The sequence below is a fragment of the Cololabis saira genome, chromosome 8 (genome assembly GCF_033807715.1).
Source record: "Cololabis saira isolate AMF1-May2022 chromosome 8, fColSai1.1, whole genome shotgun sequence".
In the NCBI taxonomy this organism is placed as follows: domain Eukaryota; kingdom Metazoa; phylum Chordata; class Actinopteri; order Beloniformes; family Belonidae; genus Cololabis; species Cololabis saira.
The window spans coordinates 2,753,120-2,770,909 of record NC_084594.1 but is presented as its reverse complement, the minus strand read 5'-3'; the positions used below and the strand labels follow the sequence as shown (position 1 = coordinate 2,770,909).

Below are 17,790 nucleotides of genomic sequence, written 5' to 3'. Positions count from 1 at the left end.
GGCTGTTTCCTGGCTGTTTCCTGGCTGTTTCCTGGCTGTTTCCTGCTCAGATAAAGGACTTGTTCGATTGACTGATGTAGATCTCTGTCCTGTAACTGCTTGTAGGAAAGTATGAAGCAGGGTTTTAAATCCTGCCACCGGAGCAGCATGAAAGTCCGTCCCGAGACGTGTTTGGTAACATATTTACACATCTGCTGCAGAAGTAGGAGCTTCTTCCTGTGACGTGTTTGTCGGGGTCTGATCAATGACCATCACTGCAGCTGATCATCACTGTTATTGATCATCACCGCAGTTAATCACTGCAGTTAATCACTGCAGTTAATCACGATCACTGCAGTTAATCATCGATCACTGCTATTAATCACTGGAGCTAATCACTGCATTTAATCACTGCAGTTAATCAATGTTCATAACTGCAGTTAATTACTGATCAATGATCATCCCTGCTGCTGATTAATGATCACAACTGCAGCTGATTAATGATCATCCCTGCAGCCGATTAATGATCATCCCTGCAGCCGATTAATGATCATCCCTGCAGCCGATTAATGATCATAACTGCAGCTGATTAATGATCTTCCCTGCAGCTGATTAATGATCATCCCTGCAGCTGATTAATGATCATAACTGCAGCTGATTAATGATCATCCCTGCAGCTGATTAATGATCATCCCTGCAGCTGATTAATGATCATAACTGCAGCTGATTAATGATCATAAATGCAGCTGATTAATGATCATAAATGCAGCTGATTAATGATCATCCCTGCAGCTGATTAATGATCATAAATGCAGCTGATTAATGATCATAACGGCAGCTGATTAATGATCATGATTAATGATCATAACTGCAGCTGATTAATGATCATCCCTGCAGCTGATTAATGATCATCCCTGCAGCTGATTAATGATCATCCCTGCAGCTGATTAATGATCATCTCTGCAGCTGATTAATGATCATAACTGAAGCTGATTAATGATCATAACTGAAGCTGATTAATGATCATCCCTGCGCTGATTAATGATCATAACTGCAGCTTATTAATGATCATAACTGCAGCTGATTAATGATAATCCCTGCAGCTGATTAATGATAATCCCTGCAGCAGATTAATGATCATCCCTGCAGCTGATAAATGATCATCCCTGCAGCTGATAAATGATCATCCCTGCAGCTGATTAATGATCATCCCTGCAGGTGATTAATGTTCATAACTGCAGCTGATTAATGATCATCCCTGCAGCTGATTAATGATAATCCCTGCAGCTGATTAATGATCATCCCTGCAGCTGATTAATGATCATAAATGCAGCTGATTAATGATCATAAATGCAGCTGATTAATGATCATAACGGCAGCTGATTAATGATCATGATTAATGATCATAACTGCAGCTGATTAATGATCATCCCTGCAGCTGATTAATGATCATCCATGCAGCTGATTAATGATAATCCCTGCAGCTGATTAATGATCATCCCTACAGCTGATTAATGATCATAACTGCAGCTGATTAATGATCATAACTGCAGCTTATTAATGATCATAACTGCAGCTGATTAATGATCATAACTGCAGCTGATTAATGATCATCCCTGCAGCTGATTAATGATCATCCCTGCGCTGATTAATGATCATAACTGCAGCTTATTAATGATCATAACTGCAGCTGATTAATGATCATCCCTGCAGCTGATTAATGATCATACCTGCAGCTGATTAATGATCACCCCTGCGCTGATTAATGATCATAACTGCAGCTGATTAATGATCATAACTGCAGCTGATTAATGATCATCCCTGCAGCTGATTAATGATCATCCCTGCAGCTGATTAATGATCATCCCTGCGCTGATTAATGATCATAACTGCAGCTGATTAATGATCATAACTGCAGCTGATTAATCATCATCATCCCTGCAGCTGATTAATGATCATCCCTGCAGCTGATTAATGATCATCCCTGCAGCTGATTAATGATCATAACTGCAGCTGATTAATGATCATCCCTGCAGCTGATTAATGATCATAACTGCAGCTGATTAATGATCATCCCTGCAGCTGATTAATGATCATAACTGCAGCTGATTAATGATCATAACTGCAGCTGATTAATGATCATAACTGCAGCTGATTAATGATCATAACTGCAGCTGATTAATGATCATCCCTGCAGCTGATTAATGATCATAACTGCAGCTGATTAATGATCACCCCTGCAATTGATTAATGATCATCCCTGCAGCGGATTAATGATCATCCCTGCAGCGGATTAATGATCATAACTGCAGTTGATTAATGATCATCCCTGCAGCTGATTAATGATCATCTCTGCAGCTGATTAATGATCATCCCTGCAGCTGATTAATGATCATCCCTGCAGCTGATTAATGATCATCCCTGCAGCTGATTAATGATCATAACTGCAGTTGATTAATGATCATCCCTGTAGCTGATTAATGATCATCCCTGCAGCTGATTAATGATCATAACTGCAGCTGATTAATGATCACCCCTGCAATTGATTAATGATCATCCCTGCAGCGGATTAATGATCATCCCTGCAGCTGATTAATGATCATAACTGCAGTTGATTAATGATCATCCCTGCAGCTGATTAATGATCATCCCTGCAGCTGATTAATGATCATCCCTGCAGCTGATTAATGATCATCCCTGCAGCTGATTAATGATCATCCCTGCAGCTGATTAATGATCATCCCTGCAGCTGATTAATGATCATCCCTGCAGCTGATTAATGATCATCCCTGCAGCTGATTAATGATCATCCCTGCAGCTGATTAATGATCATAACTGCAGTTGATTAATGATCATCCCTGTAGCTGATTAATGATCATCCCTGCAGCTGATTAATGATCGTCCCTGCAGCTGATTAATGATCATAACTGCAGCTGATTAATGATCATCCCTGCAGCTGATTAATGATCATCCCTGTAGCTGATTAATGATCATAACTGCAGCTGATTAATGATCATCCCTGTAGCTGATTAATGATCATCCCTGCAGCTGATTAATGATCGTAACTGCAGCTGATTAATGATCATAACTGCAGCTGATTAATGATCATCCCTGTAGCTGATTAATGATTATCCCTGCAGCTGATTAATGATCATAACTGCAGTTGATTAATGATCATCCCTGCAGCTGATTAATGATCATAACTGCAGCTGATTAATGATCATCCCTGTAGCTGATTAATGATCATAACTGCAGTTGATTAATGATCATCCCTGTAGCTGATTAATGATCATCCCTGCAGCTGATTAATGATCGTCCCTGCAGCTGATTAATGATCATAACTGCAGCTGATTAATGATCATCCCTGCAGCTGATTAATGATCATAACTGCAGCTGATTAATGATCATCCCTGTAGCTGATTAATGATCATAACTGCAGCTGATTAATGATCATCCCTGTAGCTGATTAATGATCATCCCTGCAGCTGATTAATGATCGTAACTGCAGCTGATTAATGATCATAACTGCAGCAGATTAATGATCATCCCTGCAGCTGATTAATGATCATCCCTGCAGCTGATTAATGATCGTAACTGCAGCTGATTAATGATCATCCCTGCAGCTGATTAATGATCATAACTGCAGCTGATTAATGATCATCCCTGTAGCTGATTAATGATCATAACTGCAGCTGATTAATGATCATCCCTGTAGCTGATTAATGATCATCCCTGCAGCTGATTAATGATCATAACTGCAGCTGATTAATGATCATCCCTGCAGCTGATTAATGGTCATAACTGCAGCTGATTAATGATCATCCCTGTAGCTGATTAATGATCATAACTGCAGCTTATTAATGATCATCCCTGCAGCTGATTAATGATCATCCCTGCAGCTGATTAATGATCATCCCTGCAGGTGATTAATGATCATCCCTGCAGCTGATTAATGATCACAACTGCAGCTGATTAATGATCATCCCTGCAGCTGATTAATGATCACAACTGCAGCTGATTAATGATCATCCCTGTAGCCGATTAATGATCATAACTGCAGCTGATTAATGATCATAACTGCAGCTGATTAATGATCATCCCTGCAGCTGATTGATGATCATCCCTGCAGCTGATCACTGATCATCACTGTTATTGATCATCACTGCAGCTGATCTGAACAGGTCAGGGGGAATCCCTCGAACCCTGAACCTCCGGTGGAGCCGACCTCCATCCTGAGGATGTTTCATAGAGAAACAGCAGCAGTGACATCCGGGTAAACCCGGTCCAGTATCCTCCAGCCCGGTACCACCCGGCCCGGTGCCAGCGGGCCTCAGTGAAACACGACTCTACAGCAGTGAAACATCGTTTAACGTGGCGTTGTGCCACGAGGACGAGGGTTGGGGGGGACGACCCACCACCACGAGCTGCAGGAGCCTGACTAACTATCCTGGCAGAACTTCAAAGCTGCGATGAGAAGCACATGATCCAAACAACGTCCTCAGACCTCGCACACGCTCAGACGGAACCGTCCTCAGACCTCGCACACGCTCAGACGGGTCGCTGGCTCACAGAGCTCATTCACTCATTCACTCTTTCACTCCGAGCCCCGAAACCTGAACCTGGCGGAGCTTTCCTCTCACTCTGATCCCCAAACCTGAGCTTTTCCTCTCACTCTGACCCCCAAACCTGAGCTTTTCCTCTCACTCTGACCCCAAACCCCGACCGGCGGAGCAGCTTTTCCACGAGTGGGGGTGTTCTGCCTGAGCTGGTTTCCTTTTCCTTTTTTTCCCCCGTCTGGGGAGAAGGGGTGATGCTGTTGTTCGCTCACTGGGAATGTTCTGACTGAGGCTCCATCCCTCAGCCTTCCAGCTGGACGCTAACGCTGCCGTTGCCGCCGTTCTGCTACCTGGGGGTTCCACCGGACCAGACACACCTGAACACCGAGGTAGGACTGACTCACCTGGAGCTATTTCTGCAGTTATTACTGCTCATTCCTGCAGGTTCTGGTCCGTTTAAAGGTTTCTCCCAGGGGGGGTGGGGGGGATCGGTGAAGCCAAAGAAATCAGTCTTGATTTCAACATTTTTGACTTGTGATGCTTTTATTTCCCTGAGTTTGATCTGCTTGACAAAGAGGATCGGTTTCCAGCTCTGGGGGGGAAAGGGAAGGGGGGGCTGATTAACGGAGCGGCTTTTTTTTTAACGCCATCATTTTGCGTCTCGCTCGGATTTAATGATCTAATTTTACAACAATGCAGTAAATTTCCATGAACTGCCATGATTACAGCCCGTAAACGCAAACACATGACGGGACTCGCCTGACAGAGAACTGTAGCGCTGGAATCAGCCTGGGGGGGGAAACTGAATATTCTGACCCATTAAGTCAATATTAGTCACTAAAACTGGATCCGGACCTGTTTCTTATTTGTAATTTTATTTTTATTTTATTGTCTGGACCCCAGGAAGACTAGCTTTTGGCGTCATTTAATGGGGATCCTTTTAAATAAACAAAGAAACAACGATGCTAAACATTTATTCCAGTTTCAGCATCTTTATCAATGATTGATGTCTGTTTTTTGGGAGTTTGGACATTTTTTTTTTGGACATTTCATGACAGAAATTAGTGATATGATGTTGAAACTCCGGCATGTTTTACGCCTTAAGATTCAGAATCGATTATCAACATGTGGTTCGATCCAATATTGATTTGGGTTAGTGTTATTAAAACTGTTTTTTATCTGTTGCATGAATTCTATGGCTGTAGTTCTGCAACATATTAATACTAGTATTATATTGAGATTAAACAGCAAGTATTGCAGCTAATGATGCTCTAAGGACCAATCAGCTCCCAGAATGCTGATAGAACTGAAACAGAAACATCGTGGGGCAGAATTACCAAACACATCCAGGGAGGAAACAGAGACGGATGAAATCCGTCTTATTTTTTCCCACATTCCGTTTGAATTTTTTCCATTTTCGGTCTATTTCGGTTTTTAATTTTTGAGAATTTGGTTTTTAGCATTTTATGCAAATATAACCCCAAGACAGTATATAAAGTAATGAAATATAGACAATTTATGCAATTATAACTGAAAACTTTAATGTTTTCATACCTTTAAACATATTTAAAGGCAAAAACATGGCACCAGTTATTCTTGTGTCCAACAAAACATTCCTTTTTTGGGGCATAAACAAAAAAATACCAAAAGTTGTAATGTAATGATGAAAAAAGAATAGATCTTTAGACATACGAATCGATTTAGAATCGGAAAATCGATTTTTTTCAACACAGAACTACTCAGACGCTACCGTTTGTCTGACGGGGGGGGAAAGGAAACGGGAAGGTTTCAGGTTTTCAAGGCTTGTTTGATTCAGTGAAAAAGTCTTCCAGCTTTCTGCCGAGCAAACAGAAATCTCTGGGTGATAAATGATGTGGAGTCGGGAGCCAGAAAAGGGGCCGAGGGGGCCGGGGGGCCGAGGGGGGGGTTAGACCACCGCATACTTGTGGGCCGACGGCACATTTAACTGTGGGCTCAGAATCCATCAGGACTGGCAGCGACCGCAGGATCCCAGACTGACGGCCCCGTGGGTCGGAGCCGGAGCGGGACGGATAAATCAGCGCAGATGGGGGATCGGGGAGAGCCGGACTAACGTTTGTGTTGGCCGCCGGGACGATTCCCCCCCCCGTGTATAAGAGCCCCGAGGAAACACCGGGCCCAGACGGATCCTTCTGGACGCCCCCTGATTCACCCCTGCAGCGACTACAGTCAGACTCCAGGAAAATGGTTCCAGAAGGTTCTGAAGAGAAGTCCAGCAGCAGGACTGAGAACCAGGGACGGGGAACCGGGTGGTGGGGAGGGACGGAGTCAGAGGGGTCTGAAGATATCAGGCTGTTGCTTTGTTGTAGCCAAACCAGGAAAAGTAGGTCCTCTACTAGACCCTGGTGGCCTGTAGAGCCACAGCCACCTCAGCTGACTCCTGTCAATGTGAAGGAGCAGCGACTCCGAGCTCCTCCCGGGTGACCGATCTCCTCACCCTATCTAAGGGAGTGTCCAGCCACCCTGCAGAGGAAACTCATCTCTAAGGGAGCGTCCAGCCACCCTGCAGAGGAAACTCATCTCTAAGGGAGCGTCCAGCCACCCTGCAGAGGAAACTCATCTCTAAGGGAGCGTCCAGCCACCCTGTGGAGGAAACTCATCTCTAAGGGAGGAAACTCATCTCTAAGGGAGCGTCCAGCCACCCTGCAGAGGAAACTCATCTCTAAGGGAGCGTCCAGCCACCCTGCGGAGGAAACTCATCTCTAAGGGAGTGTCCAGCCACCCTGCGGAGGAAACTCATCTCGGTCGCTTGTATCCGCGATCTTGTCCTTTCGGTCACTCCCCAAAGTTCATGACCATAGGTGAGGGTAGGGGGGTAGATTGACCGGTAAATCGAGAGCTTTGCCTTTCGACTCAGCTCCTTCTTCACCACGACGGTCCGGTACATTGACAGACGCTGCACCGATCCGTCCGTCAATCTCACGCTCCATCGTTCACTCACTCGTGCACAAGTGAACAAATGAGCAAACCCTAAACCAACCAAACCCTAACCTAACATAACTCTAACCCAAACCCTAAACCATCCAAACCAACCCTAACCAAACCCTAACCCAACAAAACCCTAACCCAACCAAACCCAACCAAACCCTAACCCAATCAAACTCTAACCTAACCCGAACCCAACCCAACCCTAACCCAACCAAACCCTAACCAAACCCTAACCCAACCAAACCCTAACCCAACCCTAACCCAACCAATTCCCAATCGATAATCGCTCTGTGGCCTCGTTTCCGTTCTTCCTCTGGGATTAATAAACATCCTCCCCCAGAAGGTTGGAGGGTCTACGGAGTTCCATGAAGGACCTCGGGCCCATGAGGACCAGAGAGAGGTCCATGTGGACCAGATAGAGGTCCATGCATGAGGACCAGAGAGAGGTCCATGAGGACCAGAGAGAGTCCCTTAAAGACCAGAGAGAGGTCCATGAGGACCAGAGAGAGGTCCATGAGGACCAGAGAGAGGTCCATGTGGACCAGAGAGAGGTCCATGAGGACCAGAGAGAGGTCCATGAGGACCAGAGAGAGGTCCATGAGGACCAGAGAGAGGTCCATGAGGACCAGAGAGAGGTCCATGAGGACCAGAGAGAGGTCCATGAGGACCAGAGAGAGGTCCATGACCTTTGGGCACCTTTGCCCAAAACAAATTTCCCCTTGGGGACAATAAAGTATATCTCTCATCTCATGAGGACCAGAGAGAGGTCCTTGAGGACCAGAGAGCGGTCCATGAAGACCAGAGAGAGGTCCATGAGGACCAGAGAGAGGTCCATGAGGACCAGAGAGAGGTCCGTGAGGACCAGAGAGAGGTCCATGAGGACCAGAGAGAGTCCATGAAGGACCAGAGAGAGGTCCATGAGGACCAGAGAGAGGTCCATGAGGACCAGAGAGTCCATGAGCTCGTAGATTAGTGTGTGAGAGTGAAACCTAACCGATTCTGTCTCCTCCAGATCTCACCACCGCTGCCCGACCAACCATGAGGGTTCTGCTGCTGCTCTGCCTGCTGGTGCTCGGCAACGCCAAACCCTACCAGCCCGTCAACGTCCTGGACGTCATGAAGAACTACGACATCATGATGGCCGACGCAGGCGACGACGACGACGACGATGATGAGGACGAAGACGACGACGATGACTATGACGACTACGATGAAGACTGTCCCACCGGCTGTCGCTGTTCACCCCGAGTGGTGCAGTGTTCGGACCAGGGTGAGGAATCCAGACCTGCAGGTCCAGATCCAGACCTGCAGGTCCTCTACAGACCACTAGGGTCCAGTTCTGGTTCTGATCATGTGTGTCTCCGTCCGCAGGTCTGATCTCGGTTCCTGACAAGATTCCCGAGGACACGGTGATGATCGACCTCCAGAACAACGACATCACGGAGATCAAGGAGGACGACTTCAAGGGCCTGAGCAAGCTCTACGTAAGAGACCATTAACGAGCAGAGACGATTAACGTGTAATGTAAGGATGTATATGTGTATACTAGGGATGGGCGGTATGGACTAAAAAATGTATCACGATAATTTCTGGCATTTATCCCGATAACGATAAAAATGACGATAAAAAAATACCAATTCTACTCCACCTTTTGTAACTATAAATCTATCACCACATTCAGTCTTTGGAGCCAAATCACTGCTCTAAAAGAATACTAAATACTAAACTACATTAAATTGAATTAATAAAAAACAATGAAATGATTCCACTTGTACTGCAAAACTGGAATGACTCAGATCCGCCATGTTTGTTACACAAAAACCTCATCAACGGGAATTTATCCTCTTCCTTCCTTCCTTCCTTCCTTCCTTCCTTCCTTCCTTCCTTCCTTCCTTCCTTCCTTCCTTCCTTCCTTCCTTCCTTCCTTCCTTCCTTCCTTCCTTCCTTCCTTCCTTCCTTCCTTCCTTCCTTCCTTCCTTCCTTCCTTCCTTCCTTCCTTCCTTCCTTCCTTCCTTCCTTCCTTCCTTCCTTCCTTCCTTCCTTCCTTCCTTCCTTCCTTCCTTCCTTCCTTCCTTCCTTCGCAGTGTACCCTACGCCGTAGGCTCTGCGTGGATTTAACACAGAACTATAAATCAGTTTTACACAAAAACGTCATCAACCAGAATTTATCGTTTTTACCGTGAGATGAAAAATTCTTACCGTGGGGAATTTTTTTGACGGTATATCGTGAATGGTAAAATATCACCCATTCCTAGTGTATACACACACACACACACACACACACATTTATTTGTATTCTGTTTTTTTTAAAACTTTTTTTGTACTTTTTTTATCATCTTGTTCGAAATAAAATCTTCAAATCAAATCAAACTTAGATAATCACAATCGTTTCCCTTCAACAGGGTCTGTTCCTGATCAACAACAAGATCTCCAAGATCCATCCCAAAGCCTTCAGGAACATGGAGCACCTGAAGCTGCTGTACCTGTCCTACAACCTGCTGACGGAGATCCCGGCCAACCTGCCGCCCAACGTCATGGAGCTGCGCTTCCACGAGAACAACATCAACCGCATCCAGAAGGACGCCTTCAACGGCCTCAAAAAGCTGCACGTCTTGGGTCAGAACCAGTCGCCGCTTTGAACGTCTGTGGGTTTTTATTAAAGTCAAACGCGGCTGGGTTTCATCACGACGCTCCGACTCCCGATCGAGTCGCCCGCGGCCAGGAATTTCACAAATCTACCAAAGTAGAGCGATAAAAAGAGAAAGTCTGCTGCTTGCTGAAAGGAACCAAAACCTTCTCTGAGTTTCAAACTCATTCGGTTCAGCTGCAAAAACTAAACCCTGACTGATGCTCAGTGGAAACGGATCGGGTTAATCATCCTGATTAATCCTGGTCAGAGTCAGGCAACTAAAGGTTAGCTGGTTGTAAAGTTGCATTCGTCAAGGAAATTTCTGACTAAATATCGTCGTGAACGAACCTTTATCACATGAGGAAAAAGAGACGAGACGCAAAGAAAATGCTGGTCATGTGACGATAACGATAATTAAATATATAATGCAATATCGTAGAGGAATAAAAACCAGACTAAAATGTAGATTACAAAATAAAAACAGGATCCTAATCATGAGAGTTCAACATAGATCTGGGAATCATCTGCATAAGCTGTGACTAGAGACCCCAGAACTGGTCCCTGTGCGACTACGGTTGTCCTGGAGCCCCAGAACTGGTCCCTGTGGGACTACGGTTGTCCTGGAGTCCCAGAACTGGTCCCTGTGGGACTACGGTTGTCTTGGAGTCCCAGAACTGGTCCCTGTGGGACTACGGTTGTCCTGGAGTCCCAGAACTGGTCCCTGTGGGACTACGGTTGTCCTGGAGCCCCAGAACTGGTCCCTGTGGGACTACGGTTGTCCTGGAGCCCCAGAACTGGTCCCTGTGGGACTACGGTTGTCCTGGAGTCCCAGAACTGGTCCCTGTGCGACTACGGTTGTCCTGGAGCCCCAGAACTGGTCCCTGTGGGACTACGGTTGTCCTGGAGCCCCAGAACTGGTCCCTGTGGGACTACGGTTGTCCTGGAGCCCCAGATCTGGTCCCTGTGGGACTACGGTTGTCCTGGAGCCCCAGAACTGGTCCCTGTGGGACTACGGTTGTCCTGGAGCCCCAGATCTGGTCCCTGTGGGACTACGGTTGTCCTGGAGCCCCAGAACTGGTCCCTGTGGGACTACGGTTGTCCTGGAGTCCCAGAACTGGTCCCTGTGCGACTACGGTTGTCCTGGAGTCCCAGAACTGGTCCCTGTGGGACTACGGTTGTCCTGGAGTCCCAGAACTGGTCCCTGTGGGACTACGGTAGTCTTGGTGTTTCTTAAAGATTCATATTAAAAATTGTTACCACGTAACAGACTCGTTAGGAGTAAAGTTGCTTTCGTTGCCCAAAATTCTGACTAAATATCGTCGTCAACGAACCTTTATCACCTGAGGAAAACGAGACGCAACGAAAATGCTGGTCATGTGATGATAACGATAATTAAATATATAATGCAATATTGTAGAGGAATAAAAACCAGACTAAAATGTAGATTACAAAATAAAAACTCTGCTAACTGTGTCTTCATTTTCGTTGACAAAAACGAGACGAAATGTTCTAACAAAGATCCTTAATGTCCATGTTTTCAGTAGTTTCCTCTGGTTTATTTCTGCTGGTGACGTCACGTCCTCAATCCCAGTCACAAAATCACAGGAAAAAATAAATATGTTGTAAACTCAAATGAGAGTCTTGTGTATCTGGAATGAATGTATTTTTGAGTCTATAAGGTAACAATAATATAATAATAAGATAACCTTGTTTGAATTGTAAAATGGTTTTGGCTAAATACAATCTTTGACTAAAACTAGACTAAAATGGACAATTCTGACTAAAATAAGACTAAAATGCGACTTTTAGTCGACTGAAACTTGACACGACTAGAAGGAGAATGAACGTGACTAAAACTAAAAAAAACTAAAATGATAGCTGGACCCAAAGACTAGACTGAAACTAAAATTGAAACAGGCTGACAGAAACAACACCAGCTCTATCCTCGTAGAAAGCAGTGAGACACTTCTGAGACACTATTAGTTCAGCCGGATGTTTTCTCCCCACAGAGCTGGGGGCCAACCCTCTGACCAACGCTGGGATGGAGCTGGGGGCCTTCAACGGCCTGGCTACGCTGTACATCGGCATCGCAGAGGCCAAGCTGACGGCCGTGCCCAAAGGTAAGGGGCCCGGCCCAGAACCGGGTCTTTAAACCGTCATGATTCAGATCAGAGTGTGAGGTTGACGCTGGCTTGTGTTCCCAGACTTCCCATCATCCATCACTGATCTCAGCCTGAACTACAACAAGATCTCCAAGGTGGAGGTGGAGGATTTCATCAGATACAAGAACCTGCAGAGGTGAAGCCCCCGTTACATCACACCACTTCCAAAAATATACAACTTAACTGATGTTTACTGATCAGGAACTTGTAGAATTTGAGGAGTTAAACTCTTGAGGGTTTAAGACGGAGAAAGAAGTTTACTGGAGAAAACAGAGAACGATGATAGAAACCAGGGGCCTCATTTATAAAGCTTGCGTGCTACAAAACAGGGCTTGAAAGATGCGCAAGCCACCTTCTACGCAAAAGGTTGGGATCTAAAAAGAAAAAACTAATGGAAAAATGTGCGTATCCCTACGCCAACCCTGATCCTAGCGCACGAACATTTTGAAGATATGGTGAACTGGCGACGCAGGCGGTGAGGTGGTGAAATGAAGCCAGATTCATGTCATACTTTTAATGTCATCACATATCAGACTAATATAATAGCGCTGATCGTTTCCCTCTGTGTTTGAAGCTCAGTGTCAGTCAGGACACGGCTGTCGTGCCAAAAAGTGATTGCCTGCCAGAATCTGATTTCTCCTCTGAAAATGGGTCTTTTCACCAGCCAAAAATTGATTGAAGGCCAAATACAGTTAATGAAAGGTTGTTTCTGCCTAAATATGACTTGATTTCATTCTTGAGCTTCATAATCTGAAAATCTGACGTTTCAGCGCTATCGCTCAACGGGCTGCTGTGCACGCTCCCGCGGCCATAAATCTGATTCTGGCAGGCAACTGACTCGCTTTCTTTTTATTAGTGATGCCATTACTGTGACCACCAAATAATGTGGTTTTCCAGCCTCCACCTCATTCACAAAATCTCCATCTCAGTCTCCATGAAATTTAGTGGCATGGTAGCTCGACACGTCTCATTCATCCTGACGCACAGGCTGCAGGAAGCCGCTGCGCATGCTCAGCAGCTCATTCATATGCAAATACAGTCATCAAGTAGTTTGCATTGACCATTTATGGTAAAAAGTGGGCGTGTAGAGGGCGGGATATGAGGTGAATTCACCTGCGCAACCTTCCAGCTGGACTGTGATTTATAAAGAGAACATTGCGTGCAAGTGTGCGTGCACACGGTTTTATAAATCCGGATTTTTTTTTGTGCGCACGCCATTTTCGGCTTTTGAGCGCACGTACACTTTTAGCATGAATCCTACGCACTCTTTTATGAATGAGGCCCCAGGACTAGTGGAGGTGAAACCAGAGGTGGTCTGGAAGGGTCCGGGCAGGAAGCTACGCTAGGAGCAGGTGGGTCAATCAGCCTGCGGGTGCCAAGTCATATGACCCGAGGCTCCAGCAGAACTCTGCTACATCTCTGGTCTGGGGTTGTTCTGGTCGCGGCACTGGAAATCAGAATGAACGGAAAGCTGAATCAATTTGCATCCGAGCGTTCCAGGCAGTTTCCAAGCGGTTTCCAGGCGGTTTCCATGGCGCCGTGCAGGATGGTCCAAAACCACTCCTCAGGAGGTCTGAGGGTGACGCCGGGCAGGATCTGGAATCTGTGGTCGGACCGTTGCATAACAGGAAACGTCTCTGGAGGGACAGAGACGTCCTCATCGGTTAACAGAGCAGATTGATGCGCCCCCTTGTGGTCACCGAGGGAAACTACCACACAGAGAGGCTTTGATGTAGTGTGACAGTGTGATGTGTAACCATGGCAACCCCCTCATCTCCTGCAGGTTAGGGCTGAGCTTCAACCAGATCAGATCTGTAGAAAACGGCAGCTTTGCCTCCATCCCAAACGTCCGTGAGATGCACCTGGACCACAACCGTCTGAGGAGAGTCCCGCCGGGCCTGAGCGGGCTGCGCTACCTCCAGGTGAGGGGGGGGGACGGAATGTGGGAAAAAATAAGACCGATTTCATCCGTCTCTGTTTCCTCCCTGGATCTGTTTGATAATTCTACACGATGTTTCTGAAAGCAGTTCTATCAGCATTCTGGGAGCTGATTGGTCCTTACAGCATCATTAGCTGCAATACTTGCTGTTTAATCTCAATATAATACTAATACTATAATAGTATTAATATGTTGCAGAACTACAGTCATATCATTCATGCAACAGCTCAAAAAACAGTTTTAATAAACCCAAATATTGGTATTCCGATATTGACCCAAATCAATATCGGAATCGAATCTAAGCGTGATAATGGATTCTGAATCTTAAGAATCGGAATTGAATCAATTGTTGACATTTGAATGGATCCCCAGCCCTGACCGCGACCCCGACATCAGTCTCAGTTTAGTGACTGTCTCCTCTGTCTGTTCAGGTGATCTTCCTGCACAGCAACAAGATCAGCAGCGTCGGCGTCAACGACTTCTGCCCCGCGGCCGCCGGCGTCAAGAAGAACCTGTACACCGGCATCAGCCTGTTCGCCAACACCGTCAAGTACTGGAACATCCAGCCGGCCACCTTCCGCTGCGTGACCGGCCGCCGCGGCGTGCAGCTCGGCAACTTCAGGAAGTAGGGGGACGAGACGGCGGAGGAGCGGACCTGCCGGCGTCGCCGTGGCAATGGGGGCGGAGCTGGAGGCGTCGCTGTGGCAACCCCCCGTCCTTGTAGAACATGTCGGATGCTGCGGTCCCGGGTCCGGGAGCTAAACATGAAGCCGTGAGCCGAGGCTCGAGGGAAATGCCGCCAAATGCCCGCCGTCTCAGCCGACGGGCTCCACGGCGCCCTCTGCTGGCGGCTTTTCAGAGTAAACCACTTTAACTGACACCGCAGGCTTCTTGGTTCGTGTTTAGTTATAAAATGTAGTTAAATAGCTTTTTTTTTGCAAGGTTTTTCTTTGGTCTTTTTTTTAAAACTATAAGAACGAAAAAATATATATTTTGACATTTTCCTTCACGTATCCATTAGTACCGTATCGGCCTGAATATAAGACGACCCTGATTATAAGACGACCCCCTCTTTTCTCAAGACTCAAGTCTGAAAAAACATGTTTTGAACACCAAATTCAGTTTTTATACAGATAATAATTACAGTATATCTGAAACAAATGATTATAACAATATATTTTGAGAGAAAAAGCATGTTATTTTGCCTCACTCATCATCTCCTCAACTTTTCAGCTGCCGGTTAACCTGCCGAACTTCCACCCACTTTTCTCCAGATTGTTGCTACATTTCTCCATTTTCTGTTATTTCTTCTCTTATTGTCTTCTCTTTTCTTTCTTAATGCTATTTTCATTTTTCATTCTTCCTGACAGGAGTTAGCTTGGGCCTGGGGAGTTAAGTCCAGCATTCGCTTTAAAGATATCTGGCGCCATCTAGCGTTGTGAATGGGTATAACGTCTAGACCCCGAACGTAAGACGACCCCCACTTTTTATTTCAATGCAAAAAACACCGTCTTATATTGGGGCCGATACGCTACTTCTTCATTGTAAGGCCTTTTCTTCCCAGCATGTTTGTGTCGTTCCTGAACAGCGCTGATTTACGGGGATAACTCACGAGAAGCGTCCGTCCGTCTGTACGTCCAAGTCTTATATTATTATCCTGCAGCATCTTTGTATTATCTCCGGAGGCCGGAGCCTCGCGTCCTCGTATCGGAACTGGATCCGTCGTCGATGTAAATTTATCCTCCGCAGGGCCGAGGCCGGACTCAAGTGTAAATCATCTCCAATGTACCACAAACGTTTGTTTCTCTTGTCCAAATGTACCGTGGACGAGTTCTCCCGAGTTCTCCCGAGTGAGCCGGTGGGAGCGTCTTCTGCTGAAGCTTCTCCTCCGCGTCTCCTCTCATGTCCTCCCTTCACAAATGGTGCTATATTTATTGAGGATGTTGTTAATAAACCCGGAACACCTCAAATATTTATGTCTCGTTTTCTGTTTTTGAAGTAAATGAACCAGAATTAACGCGTTGCCACTCTAGGTCATTTCCACAGCTCATATGTTACGTGAGGTACTCATGCGACATGTCTTTGGAAAACTAAGATTCCTGTGATTCCAGTGATATAAACCATTTCAGGATATAATCAAAGCAGCTGGTTCATATAAACACCACAAACAAACAAACATTTACGCAGATGACACAACTCACCAATGAAGCATTATAAAACTCGTCCGATCAAAGATATTCCCATAAAAATGGTCTGGTTACATTCAGAAAGGTCCAGTTGATCCAATCCAGTAAAGTAGTTTAGTCCAAAATACATTATTATACCAGTAAATATCCACAAACAGCTGCTGCATCATTTGAAATTAGCTGCTCAATGTCCCTAATTTTCAACGTATTATTCGCTGTAACTGCGCTTTGCACGTCTACATCACAGGTATATTGGTTTTAAAAATGGAGTCTGTACGCTGTTGTTTTGATTGACACCTCATTCGACCAATCAGGATCTTCCCTGTCCCCTACACAGCCTACAACAGCCAATGAGCGCCTATATGCAAATGAAGCCCATGTCCCCCTTTTGTCATGAAAGAAATGAGCCAATTGGACCAATCATGCTGATGACTGGAACATTGTGTAGCCAATGAAATGCTGAAAACAACAATGTGCCGCTTCAGGGGGTGGGAATAAAACCCACAACCAGGAAGTCCATGCGTAAAGTGAAATCACTGCAGCGAATGAAACATGCGTCTGTGTTTTGACTCTTTTATATGCAAAGTTTTCAGTAACTTTTTTTCAGCAATATTGATAGTGAATCTGGATACATAATAGGATAACTCTAAGTGTCAGCTTTCATTAGAGGCCGAAATTATGACTGTACGTTGAAAGGTTCAAGAGTTCTGCCCTTTTATCCAGGTATATGCCCATGGTTATCCAAGTGTCCTTTTGGCGTCTCCAAATTACCATTTTTGGAAAGGTTTAGACACAATCTTACAAAAACAAGTGTAAAATACTCATTTTTTGTGGTATTGTTATCAAATTTGAACTTGCACTAGATAAGGCTTAAGGCTGTGGTGCCGTTATGTTTTCCAGCTAATAAGTCACAGATTCACTCATCTGCAGACATCTGGTTACAAAACACATTTCGGTCGGAAATAAAAACCTTCTATTTCAGTGTGTTCAAAACTTAGATTACTCGATGCTTCAACTTACACTGATTCTGAAAAACTTCAGAGTGTTATCCTTCAAAAGAGACCAAAACCATCCATGTGCTTCAAACGGTTCCAGAACAGCTTTCAATTTACTTTTGGTTTGCCTTGGACAGGCCTTTTAGGCGTATTTTACAGGAGTGGTAGGATCTTAGACGCCCCCGGGGGGGAAAGATCACGTCCCTTCTGAAGGAGATGTGATCTCCATGATAATCAATACTTCCTAATCAGAGACCGCGCTCCTGTTCAAACTGACCTCATCTGTAACCATGACGACAGTAAGATAAACTTCTGTGAACCTTCACCTCCACGTTAACCCGGTTACCGACTGGATATATTTTTAGATTCTCTACATA

At 45.4% G+C, this 17,790-nt stretch overlaps 2 protein-coding genes across 2 annotated transcripts in view; one reads left to right on the top strand and one right to left on the bottom strand.

Annotated features, from left to right (window-relative positions):
* The window catches only part of cenpp (centromere protein P), a 164,746-nt gene that overhangs the window by 59,080 nt on the left and 87,876 nt on the right, over window positions 1–17,790 (bottom strand). The gene's annotated exons all lie outside the window — the stretch shown is intronic.
* Window positions 4,467–16,202, top strand: aspn (asporin (LRR class 1)). The gene is made up of 8 exons (XM_061726593.1): window positions 4,467–4,924; window positions 8,515–8,772; window positions 8,874–8,986; window positions 9,905–10,118; window positions 12,141–12,251; window positions 12,336–12,429; window positions 14,077–14,215; window positions 14,664–16,202. The coding sequence occupies exons 2-8, from the start codon at window positions 8,541–8,543 to the stop codon at window positions 14,859–14,861; spliced, it is 1,101 nt and encodes a 366-aa protein (XP_061582577.1). The 5' UTR covers window positions 4,467–4,924; window positions 8,515–8,540; the 3' UTR covers window positions 14,862–16,202.